Source organism: Cyprinodon tularosa, unplaced genomic scaffold (genome assembly GCF_016077235.1).
Source record: "Cyprinodon tularosa strain WSP-4 unplaced genomic scaffold, ASM1607723v1 ctg408, whole genome shotgun sequence".
NCBI lineage: Eukaryota > Metazoa > Chordata > Actinopteri > Cyprinodontiformes > Cyprinodontidae > Cyprinodon > Cyprinodon tularosa.
Window position 1 is genome coordinate 582,836 of NW_024039128.1, and position 23,412 is coordinate 606,247.

General features: G+C 42.8%; 1 protein-coding gene across 1 annotated transcript in view; it reads right to left on the reverse strand.

The window, feature by feature from the left end:
* The window catches only part of rftn2 (raftlin family member 2), a 41,725-nt gene that overhangs the window by 11,176 nt on the left and 7,137 nt on the right, over positions 1 to 23,412 (reverse strand). The window contains exons 2-6 of the mRNA XM_038298485.1: positions 9,583 to 9,763; positions 6,080 to 6,188; positions 5,823 to 5,997; positions 5,476 to 5,694; positions 3,874 to 3,980 (exon numbers count right to left, since the gene is read on the reverse strand). Coding sequence (XP_038154413.1) covers positions 3,874 to 3,980; positions 5,476 to 5,694; positions 5,823 to 5,997; positions 6,080 to 6,188; positions 9,583 to 9,763 — 791 coding nt within the window. The remainder of the gene's footprint in view (positions 1 to 3,873; positions 3,981 to 5,475; positions 5,695 to 5,822; positions 5,998 to 6,079; positions 6,189 to 9,582; positions 9,764 to 23,412) is intronic.

The window sequence follows — 23,412 nt, forward strand, 5'->3', positions numbered from 1 at the left end:
GTCGATATCTTCTAGAACAGACCTAATAGCAGAATCTACTCACCTCAACTCTCCAGCGGCAGCCATTATTGTTGTCACCCAAACGCGCATTGGTCACGTGGTTGATTACGTTACTTTTGTCATCTGTCCATCATCGTATAAAGCCCGCCCTGACAATTTGATTGGATCGCCTGACAGTGGGCTTTAATACTCGCGCTACTATGGAGCAGAGCCAGACCGAACTTCCCCGACCTCAAACTTTATGGGCGGGACTAAGTTCGGAATGGCACCCAGGCTAGTCAAGAAAACCACTTCATTTACAAATGTGAAAAGTTTGCTGCTCTGACTCTTGAGGAGAAGAAAGCATTCGTCAAAACCAACAATATGTGTTTCGCCTGCTTGAGAGTTGGCCATGTTTCAAAAGATTGTCGGAAAAGGGCTACATGCAATGTTCGTAGAAAAAGCCATCCAACTCCGCTTCATGATGAACCGGCTCAAGAGGTAAAGCCTGAAGTAAGCCAACAAAGAGACAGTACTGCTTCATGTAGTATGAACATGACCAATGCTGACCGCACTTCAATGATAGTCCCGGTGTGGCTGTCTAGTTCTGTCAAGACTAGCCCAGAGATCTTAGTGTATGCTCTGTTAGATGCACAAAGTAGCAATACATTTGTCACTGAAGATGTGTGCGAAAAACTGAAAGTACACACTGAGCCAGTTAAACTCAAGTTGTCAACTATGATTGACAGGTCAATTGTGAATTGTCACAGAGCCAGTGGGTTAAAGGTCAGAGGATACAGTTCCGAAGAATGCATAGAACTACCTCCAGCTTACACTCGAGAAGATATCCCGTTGGAGAAGACCAGCATTCCAACTCGGGAAACAGCCAAGGAATGGACACACTTGCTTAGCATAGCTGACAAGATGCCAGATTTGCTAGACTGTCCTGCTGGACTGCTAATAGGCTACGACTGTGTAAGAGCTCTAAAACCGAAAGAAGTCGTTACTGGAGCTGAACATGAGCCTTATGCAGTGAAAACAGACCTCGGGTGGAGCGTAGTTGGTGCCAAAATGCCTACTACTGGTGGAGGAACAAATCCTGGACTCTGCTATCGCATCTCTGTAAAGGAAATTCCACCTATTACACCTGCATGTGCAATTAAGGCTCTGGAGAGAGATTTTCAGGATACAAATCCTACAGATGGAACAATCTCTCAAGAAGACATTCAGTTTCTACAAATTCTGAATGAGGGAATTCATCACAATGACAATGGTCATCTGGAGATGCCTCTTCCTTTTAGAGAGCGTCCCCAGCTTCCTAACAACAAGCATCTAGCCGCAGTTAGGCTGAAACATCTGAAAGGGAAGATGGACAGAAATCCCAAATATAAGGAGGACTATGTACAGTTCATGATCAATGTTCTCAAAGATGGTGATGCAGAGGAAGTCCATGCAACACCAAAAGACGGTAACACCTGGTACATCCCACACCATGGGGTGTACCACCCGCGAAAGCCAGAGAAGATCAGAGTTGTCTTCGATTGCTCTGCCAAATACGAAGGCACCTCGTTGAATGACCACCTGCTCACGGGACCTGATTTAACAAACGCCTTGACTGGAGTGCTGTGTCGGTTCCGACAGTATCCCATTGCGATCAATTGTGACGTGGAGAAAATGTTCCATCGCTTCCATGTTACTCCAGAAGATCGAGATTTTATGAGGTTCCTGTGGTGGGAAAATGGGAAAACAACGAGTGAGGCCAAGGAATACCGCATGAGGGTGCACATATTTGGAGCGGCATCATCGCCAGGATGCGCGAATTACGGCATGAAATACCTCGCCACCAAGTATGAGCATGAGTACCCCATGGCGGCAAGCTTCATCCGAAGAAACTTTTATGTGGATGATGGTCTTGTCAGTCTGAATACCGTTGAAAAGGCCAAGCAACTTGTCCATTAAGCAAGAAAAGTCTGTCAGAAGGGACAGCTGCGACTGCACAAGTTTGTGTGCAATAATAGAGCGGTCTTGGAGAGCATTCCAGAGAGTGAGCGTGCTCCAGAAGTCAAGGACGTGGACCTGAACTATACAGAGCTACCAGCTCAGAGAGTGCTAGGAGTGAAGTGGAATGTCGAAATGGATGTCTTCTCATTCAATGTGGTCCAACAAGAAAGAACAGCCACAAGAAGAGGCATCTTATCCACAGTCGCCAGCATATATGATCCGCTAGGATTTCTGGCCCCCTAGGACTAGGAAAGGATCGCGACCTATCTCGCAAGAAAGGAATGTGACTTTCTGATGAATGTTCCCGAAGCCAGTCACATGGGAGGCATATGGGAGCGTCGGACGACCAGAAGCGTGATGAGCTCTGTTCTTGCTCAGGCTAAAGGACGACTGGATGACTCTTCACTAAGAACGTTCTTCTACGAGGCCATGTCCATAGTCAACAGTCGACCACTGACAACAAACACCCTCACTGATCCCAAAAGTGCTGAACCCTTGACACCCAATCACTTGCTTATGATGAAACCTATGACACCCCTTCCACCTCCAGGAAAGTTTGTTCAAGAAGATCTGTACGCAAGAAAAAGATGGCGTAAAGTGCAGTATCTCTCAGAACAGTTTTGGAACCGGTGGCGCCGAGAATACCTAACCAACATCAATCTTCGTCAGCAGTGGCATACAACCAGACGAAACGTGCAGGTTGGAGATGTAGTCATTATTAAAGATGAAAACACTCCAAGAAATGAATGGCCACTAGCTAGAGTAGTTGAGGCAGAGGAAGATGATGATGGTCTCGTGCGAAAGGTGAAAATACAAGTAGGCCAAAGTAAGTTAGGACCAAAAGGTGAGCGCTTAACACAACCTTCATTTCTTGAGCGTCCAGTGCAGAAATTAGTTGTGTTAGTTGAACATTATTCAAAATAGCTCAGCATTAACATGAAAATTGAAAGAGCCCATCACCTAATATAACAAGTGTTGATCGAAAGTATGGGTAAAGGTTAAGTTTGGAGTTATTGGAAAATTACAAGTTTTATTTCTTTGAATATGGTGAAAGTAAACCTTTTGTAATTTTGGTGGCAGTGTAGCGAACGCAGTTACACAAGCATTTTTCTGTGTGAATTTATTTCTTGTTTTTGTGAATATGAATATGTTTTACTTTTAATATCCAGTTCATATTTTTGTATTTTTTGATTAATATGTACATACTTTGGGAAATATGGTAATAATGTCAGATGGAGACGTCACTGGTTAGGTTATCACTTGATCACGTGATGCCTTGGATGGAAAATTCTGAGTTTTGTTTTATACTCGGTCGGCGTGTGCAAGAGTAAAGGCAAAGAACTGAAATATAGAAGAAATGGACCTGTAAGGACTTCTAGCAACTCCTAACCTTCTGGTTGGAGGGGCATACGGTATGGACAATTGAGAGAATTTATATTTTGTTGAATAAGTTTCAGTTGAAAATTCATATAAGGGAATATGACGGTTTCACTGATGAATATTTTCCACCGTGTATTTTGCAGTGTTCACGGTGGTCTTGGGCGTTTGTATGACGGAAAATCCTGTAATAAACGTTTGGAACCATCAGTTGGATAATTGCACTTTCATCAACCAGTTAGAAAAAGTTGGGAGCAGCTATAAGCTCCATCCGGCTGCTTTACTTGTTTTTTTGTTTTGTTTATTATTATTTCTGATGAACCAGAGCATAACTGAAGGGGTTAAATAACTAAATACTTTATAGTTTCTACAATGTCACATTTTTTAGTTTTTTATTGTAAAAAGCGCATACAGTATAAAAAAAACAGGATATTTTAGGGGTGCTTTCATTCATATTAGGGTGGCTTCAGAATATAAAAAAAAATAGGCTAAAAAGGTCCATGCATGCCCCCCCACCTCGATGACCGTCCACTGCTCCACCACGATGGTGTCGTTGGGAGGAGGCGACGTGCTCCTCTCCTCGTACACAAACAGCCCCTCCAGGGATCGAGGAACCGGCTCACCTGCAACACAAACACATCTTCACTTTGGGCTTTTTAGTGATCAATTACACTGACTCACCACCAGGTGGCGCCACAACTGCATTAACCACCAAGACTTTATGCAGCTGAAATGAGCGTCCCTCATAAAAACGACCCAGTTATTAGAAATAGGTTAAAAGCTAACATGTGTTCTTTCCGGGCAGAGAGGCGTCCCTGCTGCTGCCTGTCAGGAAATCAGCCGATCATTTATCCAATGCAACAATCAGAGAAAGGTTTCAATTCTCTCACATGTTTACAACTCAAATACTAAGTTATAATTGGACATTTTGTTATTTTGGGATGTTGTGAGCAGACTGAGCAACGACCTGATGCTCCTCCTTCCTGCTCGTTCTCCTCTGATTCCTACGCACCAAAAATCACCAACTTCCTGTTTTGTCTCCTCTGTCTCCTACTGGATCTAAATTTGGAGCGTCCTCCCGACCTCAGCCACCTCACTTCCTGTTTATGTGGGGAACAGCTGACATTTACACCATGAACAGATCCGGCTCTCTCTGCTGTGGATAAAGTCCTGAGCTCTTCTGTTTGGGCTGAGTTTGTCTCTCCAGAGGGAGCAGAATGAAGACGTTACTTCCTTCCATCAGGCTGCTGAGTTCATGATGCAGCTGCAGTTCACCAGAACAGGAGCGCCTCAGCAAATGATCCCAAATCTCTGCAGCAGCGATTAAAGCCCAATTCAATTCTATTCAGTTTATTTCTATAGCGCTAATTCAAACTCATGTCATCTCAGGTCACTTTCCAGTTCACCAGATCATCCAGTCAGATTGATTCAAAGTTTTCTATCTAAGGAAAACCAGCTGATTGCATCGACTCATTGACTCTTCAGCAATCCCTCACACTAAGCATGCTTGTAGCGACAGTGGAGAGGAAAAACTCCCTTTGAACAGGAAGAAACCTCCAGCAGAACCAGGCTCAGTGTGAGCGGCCATCTGCTGAGGCCCACTGGGGTTCAAGGAGACAGAAGCAGACATAGAAAAAGAAGCATAGATACAAAAGGCAACTGTCAACCAGCTCCACAGGCGGCCCCGTCCAGGAAACACACAGCCAGGCAGACGAGCTCCGAGCCAGCTCCCATGTCAGAGGATGAAGAGAGCACATCCAGTTAGTCACAGTCAGAGAAACAGGACTACACTGGAAAACAGGCCAAGCTCCAACATCTAGAAACAAAGGTGTTGATGGCAGCAGCACAGCTGATATTTCTCTTTCTCTGTTTGTGGGCCAGATCTATGAAAGTAGGAAAAGTATTATCTATAAAACACCCCTAGGGTCCCATTATATAAACCTAACATTAACATCAGCGGCTGGAAAAAGGTGGTTATGACTTATAGGTCTTAAAATGAAAATGAAATTTAAGAGAATGGAAACATTTGATTACTAATAATGAACACTTTGTGTTAACCTGAAATTTTAAATTCTCCACCTGCTTTAACTTTAGCCCCGCCCCCTCATTTAGACCAACCTTTAGGTGTGTCCCAGTAGACAAAGGAGTCCACCAGTGACCAGCCTCTGCGGTAGTAAGCAGCAGTCAGCTCCAGCCAGTCCGCCTCCAGGGCGCTGACCACTTGGCCCTTCCTGGAGACCCGCATGGAGAGCGCCCCCTGGTGGTACTGACAGCCCAGGGAGTCCAGAGGAGCACAGCCGGGGGGCCAGGAATGGAAGAAGACCAGCAGCCTCAAGTCTTAGTTTGGATTATGAGGAAAACAGATTAAAATAAAGATGTTAAAAATTTAAAATTTCAACCGCTTCCATCCGTCCCGCTCACCTGCTGCTCTGACAGTGAATCCAGCCAATCAGGGAGGGGCTCACCTGGACTGTAGGCGTTGTCCTCCAGGTCTCTGTCTCCAGGTGGGGTTTGGGGGGGTGTACGAGGTGGGGAGCGGCAGCCCCTTTTGGGACTGTGCACACGGCCGTTGGTGACGCCGCTCACCTGCTGCAGAACGGAGCCAACGAAGCGAACGCCCCCCCGCGCACTGCTGTTCACCTGCAGGAGGCACAGGTAGAAAACGGCATCAACGCGGCTGAACACCTGAAGGAGTCCCGGGGTTTATCTGCAGCCGGCTCACCCTGTCGATCAGCGCCCGCACTGTGTCGCAGGTCAGCGAGTCCCCAGGTAAGGGCCACTCCTCCACCCGCAGCACCGGCGCGCTGTGACACGTGGACGCCATCTGGTTGCTGCGAACGACAGACAGGAGTTCAGCTTCATCAGAGCAACCGGACAGAGTTCAGCTGCTGCAGGAAATAAAGCGTTTCCAGGAGCAGCAGGAGGCGACATCCTGCTGCTCCTGGAAACAGCAAGGAACGGGTCTTATTTACTCTCTCTGTCATTTCATTCATTTTCTACTAAATGTTTACATTTCCTACAGTTTCAGTTGGAAGATTTAGAGAAAATCTGGGAAACTGGCATAAAAAAATAGAGCAATATGGTGTTAAAAAGAAATAAACACAATTAAACACAACAGAAAAATAAAAACCTCTAGATCCTAACATTTCTATAGCTTTATATCTATATTTATCAGCAGCAGTTAAAAAATAAAGAGTTTATTTAGCTTTAAATCCAAATCTATGGAAGAAAAACAGTCTAACCTAAGGCAGCAATGTGGCTCTCAGATAGGATGATGTTCTTAAAAATTGAAAAAATGAAATACTTTACGGATCAACCAAAAATTTTACAAAGTATGGGACCCTTTATTGGGTTATTTAGACAAACTTACAAATCTCCCTTCTCGCTAGTAAACAAGTCTCAATGTAAAGGGTTTTCATCTATCTATTTTTTATTTTATTAATTTTTTATTTAGTTTTTTTAATGTTATTTATTTTCACAGAGGTTTTTGGGGTTGGATACAGTTTATAAAAATATAAAAATGTTGAAATGCTGTTTGATTCTTGTTATACTGTATATGGTCAAAACAACTGAAAAACACTACGATTTGGATGGCATTGTACATCTGTTTTAATAACAATAAAAATATGATAAAAAAAAGAAAAACAGTCTAATTGAAATCTGCCTTTTTTTTTTAGCATATTTTTACACATTGAATTCCTTACACTGAATTAATATCTGGTAAAAATTCAGCTGCGAATGTGTCGACCTTCTGGTGAAGCCAAAGCGATCTACACTGGATGCAGTGGAGCAGCTTCAACATTCGGGCGTAGCTTTGTTCTCGGCTGAAGAGTTTTTCTTATTAAATAGATCTGATTACAAAACGTCAGGTAGCTGCTAACAGACAGCCATTAGAGTTTTCCATCTAATGGGGCTGGGTGAAATAACTGAGCCGGTCACAGCTAGTGCAGCACCCCCGCCTGCCAAGACTCTTGGTTTGATCCGGAAGAAGCGGCCGGTGGAAAACTTCCTTATTTTTCTGACCAAATGAGCTGATTTCATTGGCTGGAAGCTGCTCGACTGCATTGAGTGTCGATCGTTTGGCTTGAGTTCACCAAAAGGTCGACATATTTACAGGCAAAGTTTTTGCAGCCGTGTAAGGAAGGAAAATTTCATTGAGACTGTTTTAATTCCATACAAATCCAATATGGCTGCCACATTCGTAATTAAAACTGCAGCTGCAGTAATCCAGTCATTAAGTCACCTGGTTTTCTAAAAGCAGAACCATCCCGGTGCTGCTATCATCACTAAGCACAGCAGGTAACGTCTGCTATTTAAGTCCAGTCCTAGAGGCAGAGACCAGGAAGCCATATTTTCTTAAAGTATGAGAACCAGTTTAAAAATGTTCTCCCTTCTGTTGGTCCATCAGGTCTGTGGTGATCTCATCACAGCCGGTCGTCTCTACTTCTAGCTGCAGCACTGATCCTGCCAGCATCCCCTCTCGGTTGCCTAGGGTACAGTCAAAAATTGGACTCTAAATAGTACATTTTCTTAAAATAAGTGCAATTTTTTTCTTGAATTAAGTAGTCAAATAAGACACTTTGCCAATGGAACAAGTAAAATTTACATTTAAAATAAGAAAAAGTAAAATGTTGCAAGTCTTAATTCAAGTGCATGTTCTGTAATTATCTCAACTATGACCCTGTTGTGGCATCAGCCATCTTCTATGGACCCGTCTGTTGGAGCAGTGGCTCATCTGGAGCTGAGATCAGCTGATCAGGAAGGCCAGCTCTGTGATTGGATGTCCTCTGGACTCTGGAAACAGATGGATTCTAACTAAATGAAGCTGGTGCTGAACTGGACAGCTCCTTCAGTGACAGACTGCTGCACCCTAAACGCACCAGGGAGCGTTATCACAGATCCTTCCTCCCAGCAGTTGGAAGACTCTAGAGCAGGCATCCCCAAAGTCGGTCCTGGAAGGTCGCTGTCCTGCAGGTTTTAGAGGTTTCTCTGCTTTAGCACAGATGATTCTGATGATTGCAGTTCAAAAGCCTGTTAATCAACTATCAATGTAAATCAGCTGTGCTGGAGCAGGGAAACCTCTAAAACCTGCAGGACAGCGGCCCTCGGCGACCAACTTTGGGGATGCCTGCTCTAGAACCACCACTGTTCCCAACAACCTCAACCAGTTCTTCCATTCATGCTGATTCTGCTCAGTTTCTATCTTAGTCAGTTAAATAACCTGCTGCTGTCATTCTGCACATCTCTGATGTTGCTGCTATTTTCAAATATCCGTTACTGGAAAAATGTCCATAGCTGCATATTGGTTATTTATTCTCCAGGTGAACCGTTTTATATTGTTAAAACACTTTATAGTACAGTATTTTTTAACTCTTCACTATTAGGTTATTTTTAATACATTTTTCTAAGGTCCACATTTGTGTGACCATTCTTTCTATAATCTTTTTGCTGCTGTAAATGCCAGAATTTCCAGATTGTGGGACAACACTGGAAAAAAAACTAAATCTAGATGAGTTGTTTTTTTCTTAAAATAATTGCATTTGTTCTTGGATTGAGGAAAAAAGCTAAAAGAGACATTTTGCCAGTGGAACAAGAATATTTACACTTAAAATAAGAAACAATTGCATTGTTTTAGTTCAAGTGCATGTTATCTAATTATCTTATTTTAAGAGTAAAAATACTCATTCTATTCTAAAATCATCTTATTAACCTACTCAAATTAAGGATAAATACACTTAATTTAAGAAAATCTTACTTATCTGTAGATCATTTTTCCAGTGAATAAAGGGATTTTCTATTCTATTCTATTTAAAAAACACTGATTCCATTGGCAGATCATCCTATTTACCTGCTCAAATTAAGGCTCAATAGACTTAATTTAAGAGTGTTTTACGTATTTCTAGGTCATCGTTTTGGTGCAGATGAATGCCCCCCCACCGCCCCCCCATCCAGCAGGTGTTTTAATGTGACTCTCAGTTCAGACACCTCTGGACCTTTGCTGTGTTTCTGCTGCTTCCTTCACAGCACAGCAACCAATGTTGACGCCTCCTCCTGATTGGCTGCTCAAAGACGCCTGTCGTTGAGTGGAAAACCCAAGTCACCCCCCCGCCAGTCTGACCTCCATCTGAAGCTTCCTATCTAATATGCAGCTGCCCTCATTAAAGTTGTCTCCTCTGACTGGAGGCTCATTAAGGGTCCCGGGTCCAGGGACCGGGTCTGGCCTACCTGGGTCTGGGCCGGGCCAGGACGGCGCGGTACAGCAGGCTGAAGGGCAGCGAGCGGCTCCGGCCCAGGGACAGGATGATGGGGTGCAGGGCGGCCAGGACGTAGCCCTGAGTGTAGTAGGACTGCAGCGCCTGAGGCAGCTCGGACAAGGAGGACAGATACTGGACCGTAGGACGGCTACCTGTGAGGACAGACGGTAGATTTAGGTCCAACAGAGCCTCAGGTCAGCTTAGATGGTTCCCCGACAAGTGGAGCCTTAAAGACACGGTTAATCTTCCTCCTTCCTATCTGCCACATAGTCCGCACTGAAAAAAACACCTAGAAATAAGTCAAAATGTCCTGAATTAAATGTATTTAGCCTTAATTTGAGCAGGTTAATAAGATGATTTGCTAATGGAATGAGGATTTTAACTCTTAAAATAAGATAATTGGATAATATGCTCTTGATTTTTTTTTTCTTATTTTAAATGTAAATTGTTTCACTGTGTCACTTACCTCCTAAGTTCAAGAAAAAATAACTTATTTAGATTTCGATTTTTTCGAGTTTTATTTTCCCTACAAGCTGGTTTATGGCTCACACACTGCAAAAACCAAATAGAAATAAATATTTTTTACTATTAATATAACATAAATAGATAATAAGCACTTTAAATAAACATTTTAATAGTAAATTATTTTTTTCCATTGGCAAAGTGTCTCCCTTACCTCAATTCAAGAAAAAAAGCACTTATTTTAAGAAAAAATGACTTATTTCAATATGATTTTTTTGCAGTGCACTAAAAAGATAATGAGTCCTGAATGCATTAAGTGACTCTTTGAATATAACTTGAAATTTACATCATAAGAAAACATTTGTTTAAAAACATATTAAAAGGTTTTAATACTTATTAAAATAAAAATCAAATAAAAATTTGAAACAAGCTTTTTTTTTTATTTGAAAATGTCTCTTTAAATCTAGAACACGGTTATTTTAACTGGAGTCTCATTATTGTTAATATTCAGTCTGAGTGTTATAAACTCTCCTGTCTTCGTTGGTCTCTTATCTCCCTCAGCTGCTAAGTTCCTGCTTTTCTTTGCTCCCTGCAGCTTTCTTTTATTCCATGATCCCCGGTTCCATTTCCTGCTCGCTTCTCCCTTTTCCCTCGTTTTGCTTCTTGAATCAGAGAAATGTCGTATACTAAAAAATGTCCATAATCCAGTAATCTGTCATATTTTACATTAGAACAGGATTTAGCAGAAAGTCTCTCATCTTTGCAGGAACTCTTCATTTTTGTGTCCTGCTATCAGCCGGTTTCCATCCTCTGATATCAGCAAAGATAAATGATAAATATTCACTAAATGTTGGAAAACTAATGACTGACTTTATTTCTGTCAGGCTGAAAGGACAAAAGTTAGAAAAAGACTGATTCTCTCATAAAACAGCTTAAAAAAGGACCTTGTCTGTTTATTTTTTATTTTTTTTTACAATTGTGTAAACAACAGCTGCCAAATTAAACTGAATGTTAAAACTTTGACATGATTATTTAATATATATATGAAAACGGTCAGATCCACCAGATCCGCCTCTCTGGCTCCCGACACCCCGGGATCACTTCTTCTTCTGCAGGGGAAAGCTGCAGTCTGCTTTCCTGCACTGCTGCCACCATCTGGTGAATTCCAGTACTGCACATTTTACTCTAATCAGCTCAGAATGAAGATCCGGGGCTCTGGGGGAAACATCCCAGGCTGTAGCCCAAGTAGCCCCCCCCCCCCCCCCCCAAGATCCGCCCTGCCTGTTCTTCAGTCTGCTAATAATGCTTTAACATAATACCAAAGATGGTTTAACTCTGTAATTGTCTGCATGTTTTATAATCGTAAAGCCCCACTTTAAGAAGGAAAGCTCTTAAACCAGACAAAACAAGCAGAACTGTTCTCCCCACGTCTCCTTTAAGGCTGTAAAGATTTAAAATCAGGGTAATTACTGTTTTTAAGGTAAGTCTGTGTGCAACAGCTGCTATGAAGAGTGGGACATTAGTGGGAAAGACCCAGTTTATATCAGGCTGAAACATGCTTGCAGTGATTGAAAGCAAGCAGTTCAATTACAAAAAATGAATAAAATGATCTGTTGTTTGGAAGAGCGGTTTCTGATCACGCAGCTGGGACTACGGAACACAGTCAGGGCCAAACATTGGTGGGTTGATTTCAACCCCCTCCCTGTAACAGAACCTTTCAGATGACCTTAAGTTTTTAGAAACACGTAGATCCTGCAGAATAAGGAAGATCTACATTTATTTTCATTGAACATATCGGCAATAAAAGCAATAACATTAGAGATGGTTAGATTGTTAATATAAACCACCTTCAACCGAAGACTCAATCAGTCAACTTTTCCCCTAAAAGCAGAATCATTTTAATATGTTTGACATGACTCCTCCAGAAGAAGTCAGGTGGCAGATCTTAGTCATCCGGATGTTTTTCTTTTACATTTTTGCAGTCAGTCTTTCAGCTCACAGTAAGCTTTAAACCTTCCTTTTTGATAAAGCTTCTAGTTAGAGTGGCTCAGGTTATCCTGATTTATCTCTATAGTTCTGCTGCTATAGGCTTAGACTGCTGGAGGACATAGGGACCCCTTTTTCATCATTCTGCTTCATTCTATCTCTATTCTCCCACTCTGCAGAATCTGTTAGTTCAATCTCTAACGTTCTGCTCTCTCTGCTTTTTCTCATAGTAGCTTCATCTGGTCTGTTCCTGTTTGGCTGTGACTCCATCCTGGAGAGAAATATCAGCTGTGCTGCTGCCATCAACACCTTTGTTTCTAGATGTTGGAGCTTGGCCTGTTTTCCAGTGTAGTCCTGTTTCTCTGACTGTGACTAACTGGATGTGCTCTCTTCATCCTCTGACATGGGAGCTGGCTCGGAGCTCGTCTGCCTGGCTGTGTGTTTCCTGGACGGGGCCGCCTGTGGAGCTGGTTGACAGTTGCCTTTTGTATCTATGCTTCTTTTTCTATGTCTGCTTCTGTCTCCTTGAACCCCAGTGGGCCTCAGCAGATGGCCGCTCACACTGAGCCTGGTTCTGCTGGAGGTTTCATCCTGTTAATAGGGAGTTTTTCCTCTCTGCTGTCGCTACAAGCATGCTTAGTGTGAGGGATTGCTGAAGAGTCAATGAGTCGATGCAATCAGCTGGTTTTCCTTAGATAGAAAACTTTGAATCAATCTGACTGGATGATCTGGTGAACTGGAAAGTGACCTGAGATGGCATGATGTGAATTGGAGCTATAGAAATAAACTGAACTGAAACAGAATAATTCTAAAGGTAACATTATAATAACGCATCCAGACATAAAAAAAATTATTTTAACAATTCTGGGAAATTCCCTGCATTTATCAACCAGGAGCGTTTTGGGTTAAACTGCTCCGCTACAGTTTAACCTCGATGTTTGACCAAAACATAAAAAAATAAAAAGCCTTTTATTGCAGCGTTTTGCTTTTCTCCTCCTCCTATGTATTCAGGCCCCACAACCCCTCGCTCCCCGCCGCCGCCCGAGCTGTCGACCCGCACACTGAGCCCTCTGTTCAGAGCTGCGTGGGAGAAATGCTGGGAGGAGAAGGATAAGTAGAAGTGGGGGGCACGGAAGAAAGAGGCAGTTTAAGGGGAGGAAGGAGAGAGGAGGTGAAGGAGCTGAAGGAGGGAGGGAGGGAGCCAAGGGTGGTCATTTATGAGCTTGTCTGCGAGGGCGAGAAAAAGTGGGCGCTGCCCGGCAACAGGAGGCAAAGAAAAAAAAAAATAATAACAAAAACAGAGGATAAACACTGCCCTGCCAGTTTCTGGGACAGAACTGGAAACAGAAACAAGAGAGAAAAAGCTGAAAGAAGTTTAAATCAAGGCGTCAGCATCAAGCTGTCAGCACAGAGAAGCAGAATGAAAGGAATTAAAAACAGACATGAGTGGAAATACCTGGAAGGACCTCAGAACAAAACAAGCTCTGTTAAATCTGTGGAGGTTCATTTAATTCCCCTGTGGGATTAATAAAGTAGCTTTATTCCTATAAATATGAAATAAACCCATTGGCAGTGATGCATGTTGGTTTCTTTGGCTTCAGGATGTTTAGACTTTCCTTTTAGATTTTATTTTATTAACAAATACGTCCTATAAAGGGTCTTCCTTTTAAAGGCGCCACACTTTGCCTTGAAGGCAAATGTTGCACATATTCGTTCATAACCGTCATTAAAAGTTTAATTATTTTGAGCCAGAAAATAAACATTCTGAAAATTTCATTAAATTTTAGTATTTACTTAAAAACAAGAGCTCATAAAGACTAGTATTAAAATGAAACGTTCAATCAATCAATCAATCAATCAATCAATCAATCATAAATAAATAACTAAATAACTTTCAGTAAATTTATGTTGTTTATGTACTTTGGTTAAAAAGCACATTAAAAAGGAAGAACCTCTGTTTTTTTGTTTTTCTTCCGCATTTCACGTTGTTGCCCGTTGGAAAGATTGATTGAAACATTGCATCATTGTGACAATTTTCCAAGAAGTTCCACCAGAAAACGTTAAGATTGTTTTTTGTGAGAAAAGCTGTATAAATAATCTTTATTCCTCTGGAGTTTCTGCGGCCAATGAGGTACGACTTTGTTTTACTTGTATTTATTTGTGTAAACCTTTATATTTGGTTTGAGCTCATTTGGGTTTCTGTTTCCCTTCTTAGCTCTTTCGGCAGGTTTTAGGGCTTCGTAAGACGTGACCAGAATAAATCTCTGTTAAAACCAAAAGAACGACGTTGAGTCTTGATTAAATGGAGAGGATTAACTGTATTCTTATAGTTATTGATCCAATTTTCTGCTCTTTACCAGAAACAGAGCCTGGGTCTAAACTAAAATAAAAAATAGGTTGCTGTTAGGAATGAAGGATTTTGCCAAAAATCTAAATTACAACAATTTTGAACCTAAATTGCGATTTTATTTTGATTTCTTCTTTGCACTAACTACAGGCTTGTAGATGTTTCTGCCCAGAATTTCAGTTTTTGAAAGCTTGATTATCCAGAGTTGGTTGTTGTACGACTTTACTGTAAACTGTTAGTGAAAAAAAAACAATAAAAATGACGTACTTCTACTTCCATGCATGGATGAGCATGCTATCCGCAACTCTCCACATTTCTTTAGGGCAACAAATCCACTTCAAGTGTTTCACCAACACCGAAAGGCCTGGTGTTCTGGCAGATGAGCATACGCCGTCAGACCAGCATACCCATAGTCAATACCCTTTATCCCTTTAGTTTATCACTTTAGTTTTGTACAAAAAATAAACTTTAAACTACCTCGATGGGCGTGTATCCCTTTAGTCAGGGACAAAAAAACAATTTCGTTACTTACTTTTTGGTGTTTTTTTGAAGCGTATGGCGATCTGACCTTAAATTGTTTCTTTTGTACACGACTAAAGGGATACACGCCTGTTGAGGTAGTTTAAAATCTATTTTTGTATAAAACTAAAGGGATAAATTAAAATCTGACGTCTATCACATGCGCATTGAATATGGGTATGCTGAACTGACGGAGTATGCTCATCTGACGGGGTATGCTGAACTGATGGGGTATGCTGAACTGACGGAGTATGCTCATCTGACGGGGTATGCTGAACTGACGGAGTATGCTCATCTGACGGGGTATGCTGAACTGACGGAGTATGCTCATCTGACGGAGTATGCTGAACTGACGGAGTATGCCCATCTGACGGGGTATGCTGAACTGATGGGGTATGCTCATCTGACGGAGTATGCTGAACTGATGGGGTATGCTGAACTGACGGGGTATGCTCATCTGACGGGGTATGCTGAACTGATGGGGTATGCTGAACTGACGGAGTATGCTCATCTGACGGGGTATGCTGAACTGACGGAGTATGCTCATCTGACGGAGTATGCTGAACTGACGGAGTATGCTCATCTGACGGAGTATGCTGAACTGACGGAGTATGCCCATCTGACGGGGTATGCTGAACTGATGGGGTATGCTGAACTGACGGGGTATGCTCATCTGACGGGGTATGCTGAACTGATGGGTTAGGCTGAACTGATGGGGTATGCTCATCTGATGGGGTATGCTGAACTGATGGGGTATGCTCATCTGATGGGGTATGCTGAACTGATGGGGTATGCTCATCTGATGGGGTATGCTTAACTGAAGGGGTATGCTGAACTGACGGGGTATGCTTATCTGACGGGGTATGCTGAACTGATGGGGGTATGCTGAACTGATGGGGTATGCTCATCTGATGGGGTATGCTGAACTGATGGGGTATGCTCATCTGATGGGGTATGCTGAACTGACGGGGTATGCTCATCTGATGGGGTATGCTTAACTGAAGGGGTATGCTGAACTGACGGGGTATGCTTATCTGACGGGGTATGCTGAACTGATGGGGGTATGCTGAACTGATGGGGTATGCTCATCTGATGGGGTATGCTGAACTGACGGGGTATGCTGAACTGATGGGGTATGCTGAACTGACGGGGTATGCTGAACTGATGGGGTATGCTGAACTGAAGGGGTATGCTGAACTGATGGGGTATGCTGAACTGACGGGGTATGCTGAACTGATGGGGTATGCTGAACTGATGGGGTATGCTGAACTGAAGGGGTATGCTGAACTGAAGGGGTATGCTGCTCTGACAGAGCACCGGAGGGAGAAATTTAGTGCCTTACTGTTGTTAAATACAGAGTGATTAAAATCTGTGCCTCTGTGATTCTGAAGTTGCGTTTTGTTTCATTGCGATTATATTGCAAATATGTAGCCCTAGTTGCCACGGCAATAAAATGTTTTTTTTTTTCTCAGTATATTTGACATTTTATTATTATGACTACCTTTTTTTTGTTTTGCACCCATAAAAAAGTGTTTTTGTGTATATGAACCATTCAAGGTTTCTTTACCTACGAAGAGTTGAACATTAAGAAGTCATAAAAACTTGATTAATCATTTTTCTGGAGTTAAAATATCCTTTATGTCACATTCTGCTTCCTCCATTTACAGAGTCATCCTGCTTGTTTATTCACTATGTGGAAAATAATATGTTGTCAACATGAGCGTAAAACGTTCCTTTGGGACGTCGTAACATCCTGTCGCAGAAACCTTCGACTTAACGCAGATGAGTCAGGATAAAATAACGGCAGTTACAGAGTGAGGTAAGCTGAACAGGCCAGCAGGCTGATGTCTTCACTCCTTTGGTTGACGACCTTTAGATCATTTCTATTAAACCTAAAACTCCAAATATCCACATTCCCTTCTTCTTTCATCACATTTCAGGTTTTTGAATCAGTTTAAGTCCTGAGATTGAGAACAGCCTGAGGACTTTCTACCTCTGACTGCAGGTTTTAGGTACGATGGAGAGCCGTTAAAATGCTGGAATCTTCCCTGAGTTTCCTTTCCCCGTCACCTAAAGCTGCTCTAAATTAATTATGTTGAAAACTGACTTTAATCTGACATAATCCAGCGCTGGATCCTGAGATCAGACAGAGATTACAGGCAGACGGAGTGGCCTGAGGGCCAGCAGGTCTGATCACCTTTCAGAAGGAGATTACAGGGTCAGGTCACAGTAACCCCCCCCCCCCCCCCCCCCGTTATCATCCACTCCCTGACTGTCAGCCATTAAAGGACCATGCAGGCCGAGGTTTTAAGGACTGCTTCTGCTCAGGGATGACGTGCATCCATGGCTCATTTCTTCAAGGGGGAGATGGATCATACGTGAAGGTGCATGCTCTGTTTCTGCAGAGATCTCATACAGCTCCTTAGAGCGCAGACAGGCTGCAGAGAGGCCGTCATGATTTACAGATGACCGCAGAGCTCAGAGTTTCTACAAATTACAGCATCAAACACTGTAGTTACAGCCAAATGATCGCTTAACGTCACAGAGGAAACTACGGCACACAGTGAACATTTGCAAATTGAATATTATTCAATTTGTAAAGTTAACTTTTATACTTGCTGGTTCCTTGTTTGCACTTTATGTTCATTTATTTTAAATTTAAATGTCTTCAGCATTACTCTGCTTAGGGTTTAGATTGATTCGTTAGGATTCAACTGAAGTGTCGTTAATATTTATTTTAATAACGTTATGTTTTTAGTATTTTACAATAACACAGATGCATTTTTTGAACAAAACACTTTTGTTTACTGTGAACACTCCTACCACCGAGCTTAGCCTGTTTTCTGAGGGAATCATGGCTGAACTGGACTAAGTATAGATATAGATCAGCAGAACCAAGGAGCGTCTCAGACACCGAGTGATGGACGGAGCCGGGAGAAAAAAGGTGTGAAAACGGAGCTAATATAAGCTTTTAATGGTCAACAGGCCAAGCTGGAACACAGAGTAATCCTTTAAGACCCTCTCAGGCTCATCCCTCAAATGCTCCTTCACAGGAGCTCAACGCTGGGGCGGGAAACGCTGTGTTAGAGCGGTCAGGAGCAGAGAGATATAAGAGGCTCCTGAAACCAATCAAGGGATCAATAGCTTTCAAATATCCTGCTGGAGGCCAGATGCTTTCTCCTGCAGAGAGAGAAGATGTGTTTATCAGAAGGCTTCAGCTCGGCGCTTTGCAGAGACTCACATCGGGTCTCCTCTCAGTCAGTGAAAAGAGGCCAAGCTGACTGGGAGCTCAGGGGGGGCGGGGGGGAGTAGATGGAGGTCAGTGTCCCAGGAATGTTTCCCAGTTTCTAAGAGAAGCTCTGAACCTTCGAGTCCAACTGGAGTCTTTTCAGGACAGTTTGTCACCATGAATCAGACGTCTATGGGCCGAGTGTCAGATCCTGACGGGGGCGGGGGGTCAGTCGGGATAAATAGTTCCAAAATATTTTTTATGTACATCCAAATATAGCAGAGCATGTCATGGCAAGCTCTGCTATGAAAGGACAAAAAGAACTAAGAAACAGAAGCTAGCCTTCCTGTTGTCTGCTGAGATTTTAGCGCACCGAGAAAAAATTTGTTATAGAGACGACATGATTTACGTCCAAACGACGTCTACAAGGTGAAAGAGGAAAATCCGTCATTTTAAGATCCTTTAACAAGACGTTGGAAACATCTTTTGTTGGACTAAAGTGGGACAAACCGACCAAACAGACTAATTCTTAACAACTCTTTGAATGAATGAGTAGGAATCTATTTCAGTGTTAATTTTGTTGACGAAGACTATGACGAAAAATACTCGTCAACGAACCTTTTTCACAGACTTAGACTAAATAAAAACTAAATAAAAAGTGAGATATGATGACTAAGACTATTACGAAAATAACTGACACTTTAGTCAACGAATAAAAACGAGACTAAACTATCAGGGAGGGACGAATGGTGATCCTATCAGAATTACTTTTTTTGTGGGACAAGTTGGGAAGAAATCCAATCAAAAGTTAGTTGCCAACCGCCATAGAAAGAAATCCAGGTGGCGGTAATGCGCCATAAAGCTGTGCGAAGAAGGAGAAGAAGAAGAAGAGAGCGCGTATGGTTAAAGCATAGAAGCAGCTAGGGCTGCAACAACGAATCGATAAAATCGATAAAAATCGACTTTTAAAAGCGTTGGCAACGAATTTCATCATCGATTAGTTGTGTCGCGCGATTAATACGTCATCCGCCGCCGCCGTCATCACATCCACTTGACTGAAGCGGGGGAAGAAGAAAAAATATGGCAGAGCGAGTCAGCGCTGCAGGTGCAGTGTTGCCAACTCAGCGACTTTTCAGACCCCTCCAGCGACTTTTTTTTCAAAAAAGCGACTAGCAACAAATCTGGCAACTTTTTACGGTGTCACTGGCGACTTTTGGAGACTCTTACGTGAAAGCATATATCATTCCTACTCTGCCGTGTGGCGCCTCCCCCATCCCAACCCCGTTCTCCCACAGGAATCCCTCTCAGCGCTGCAGTCAGAGCCAGCAGGATGTTTACCCTCAGCGTCCAGTCTGCAAATGAAGCGCGCATGCACCGGGATTGACGGCGCAAATTGATCACAATAATTAAAATAGCCTGCGCTTTGTACAGTGAAAAAAGTCGTAACATGCAACTTTTGTCAAAACAAATGAACATGGCACGGAACCACCATGTTTGTTTGGTTTCAAAGTGGGGAAACGTTACGTTAGTTTCTCAGGTAGCTCATCAGATGCTTTCCTTACCGTGTTAGTAGGTTACAGACAGTGATAAGGTTGGCTACTTATTTTACTTTTAATTTCATTTGAATTAGCTTAAGCAGCGTTTATATTTTCTTTATAAATAAATTAACTTGCAAATTATGAGGGCAAGGCTTTTAAAGTTTAAATCTTCTGGCAAAGATAAAGTAAAGAAGATCCTGCAATTTATGGAAGTAAAGCAGAATAAAATCCAGTAAGATCAGTAATATGTCAATTAATTATATGCCACATTCCCATGTAAATATCTGTCTTTGGAGGATGTGTTTTTTAGCACCCCTAGTTCTCTCATTTTTATTCCAAATACAATTTATAATTTGAATCACAGGGCTATTTTATCTCTATGGTTCAGTATTTTCTCAAGTAGCAACTTTAACTGCTATACTTTCCTGTCTTAAAAGGCAGAACTCTTCTAGTCTAAAAAAACCTCATTTGTTGAAATGGGGGGGCCTATTGTTTGAACCCCTTAGGGGCTTTTAAAAACAAAAATGTCTTTTTTTGCGCTTTATGAAACAAAGTAGCCTATATTTTGTGGATGTATAGCTACATTTCTCATGTAAGTTTGCGTAGTTTTAACACAAACATTTATTTTTCATATTGCACCAGTACAGTTAATGAGCAACCTGTACTTGTGTGCTTGTTTGTTCTGTCTAAAATGTTTATTTTGGAAAAAAAGAGTATAAAATATAAAAAATATTTTTTGTCCGATTCATCGATTTTTAAAATAATCGTTAGTTGCAGCCCTAGAAGCAGCTTTTTTGTAGCAGTAGTAGCCTTTCAAAAATCAAATGAATAATAGACATGTTACAACAGCTAGGGCGAAAAAGAAGAGTTGATATCTGGACACACTTCACATATGACACTAAGGACAACAAGACAGCCTGCAAACCGTGTGGAGCCAAAATATCCGGAAAAAACACCACCAACTTGAAACGGCATTTGCAGACGACTCATCCAGAGATACATGCGAAGGTAAGCATACACGCTAAGCATACAAGGTTATTTTTTATTTGATTAACCGCCGTGTTTGCGCTAAACTTTCAGGGAGCAAAGCCACAGTTAATCTTTTTGAAATTCAAAATAAAATACATCTTTTGTATCTGTAACTGTTCAATCTGTGTCTAAATCTAGATAGATACTTTATTGATCCCCAAGGGGAAAGTCAAGTCTAATTCAAATCTAGACTGAGATTAAACTAAGACTAAAAGACTTAAGACTAGACTAAGACTAAAACTCTTTTGACATTTAGTCGACAAAAACTAGACTAAGACTAAAACTCTTTTGACATTTAGTCGACAAAAACTAGACTAAGACTAAAAGATTTCAGATGACTAAAATATGACTAAAACTAAATGGTGTGTTATTCAAAAGACTAAGACTAAATCAGAATTTGCTGTCAAAATTAACACTGATCTATTTCAGACAATTTTCAGACAATATGGGAAACACCAATTAATTAATCAATCAAATATACACAAAAAAAGACTAGTAAACACCAACCAAACCAAACACCAATTTCCAAACTTTCTAAATTCAATTTAAGACAAGCAAATCCTGCAAAACGTATCTGCAGACAGTTTCTACATTCCGAAAACATGGTGGGAATCGATTGGCAGAAACCAGCGTCATGCAAGACTTGATTTGGCCAAGGCAGAGCTCTCCAGATGATACTAGTGGATGCCAGCTGATACAGACCACTCCAAGCTGGGAGAACACCGGCTACGGCTACAGTCTGCTTTACACTCAATGAAAACATTCTGTCTGTTCAAAGAAAGTGAAAAAAAATGAGCGTGAAAAACCACTGATGTCTTCTCTGTATGTAAATGTAACCGTTAATGCCTGGTGGTGCTCATGGAGGCGACACGCAGGTAGATACCTGAAAAAAACAAAAAAACAAAGCTCCTTGTTTTTAAAATATCCTTAAGGATAAAATCTGAAGTCTTTCTGTTGCTTCAAACATTAGAAACCATCTGTTCGACATGGATCCAGACTCAGAGGTGAGTCACTAAAAACACACACTGCATCTATACTTATGTCTGAGGGCAGAACCCGTGACTGCAGAGCTCTCCCACCACACGCCGCTGAAACAGATGCTAAACGTAGCTACAGGGATTCCTGTGGTCAATCTAATTACGACAAACACTGCTTTATTATTCCAGAAACTCTGCATTTTAGGAGCTGATAATACTGGAAAATTCCTCCCAAATACAATAGGATGGATATTTCCTGACCAGATTACAGATCAATAACGATATTTACACACAGTGAGATGTGAAGGTACCTCATACAGTAGCAGTTATTCCAAATGGCCCTTCCCATTCAAACGCCAGCCGAATGGCAGCCCACACCCCTTGTTCATATTTTTTTACTCTGACTCCACCCTTTCACTGAATTACAGTTTCTGACCAGGAGATGGCGCTTCTCTTTAGGTCTTAATGTCCACAAATCATGACAGAAAGAATATTTTAGTACAAAGATTGATGTTTAAAAAGGAAACATAGATCGTAGACCAGCCAAGGGCCTCCCAAAGACCAGCCAAGGGGCTCCCAAGGGCCAGCAAAGGGCCAGCCAAGAAACAGCCTCGGGCCAGCCAAGAAGCAGCCAAGGGCCAGCCAAGAAGCAGCCAAGGGCCTGCGAAGGACCAGCCAAGAAACAACCAAGGGCCAGCCAAGAGACAGCCAAGGGCCAGCCAAGAAGCAGCCAAGGGCCAGCCAAGAAGCAGCCAAGGGCCTGCGAAGGACCAGCCAAGAAACAACCAAGGGCCAGCCAAGAGACAGCCAAGGGCCAGCCAAGAAGCAGCCAAGGGCCAGCCAAGAAGCAGCCAAGGGCCTGCGAAGGACCGGCCAAGAAACAACCAAGGGCCAGCCAAGAAACAGCCAAGGGCCAGCCAAGAAGCAGCCAAGGGCCAGACAAGAAGCAGCCAAGGGCCAGCCAAGAAGCAGCCAAGGGCCTGCGAAGGACCGGCCAAGAAACAACCAAGGGCCAGCCAAGAAACAGCCAAGGGCCAGCCAAGAAGCAGCCAAGGGCCAGCCAAGAAGCAGCCAAGGGCCTGCGAAGGACCGGCCAAGGGCCTGCGAAGGACCGGCCAAGGGCCTGCGAAGGACCAGCCAAGGACCAGCCAAGAAACAACCAAGGGCCAGCCAAGAAGCAGCCAAGGACCAGCCAAGAAGCAGCCAAGGACCAGCCAAGAAACAGCCAAGAGCCAGCCAAGAAACAGCCAAGGGCCAGCCAAGAAACAGCCAAGAGCCAGCCAAGAAACAGCCAAGGGCCAGCCAAGAAACAGCCAAGGGCCAGCCAAGAAACAGCCAAGGGCCAGCCAAGAAGCAGCCAAGGGCCTGCGAAGGACCGGCCAAGAAACAACCAAGGGCCAGCCAAGAAACAGCCAAGGGCCAGCCAAGAAACAGCCAAGGGCCAGCCAAGAAACAGCCAAGGGCCAGCCAAGAAACAGCCAAGGGCCAGCCAAGAAACAGCCAAGAGCCAGCCAAGAAGCAGCCAAGGGCCTGCGAAGGACCGGCCAAGGGCCTGCGAAGGACCGGCCAAGGGCCTGCGAAGGACCAGCCAAGGACCAGCCAAGAAACAACCAAGGGCCAGCCAAGAAGCAGCCAAGGGCCAGCCAAGAAACAGCCAAGGGCCAGCCAAGAAACAGCCAAGGGCCAGCCAAGAAACAGCCAAGGGCCAGCCAAG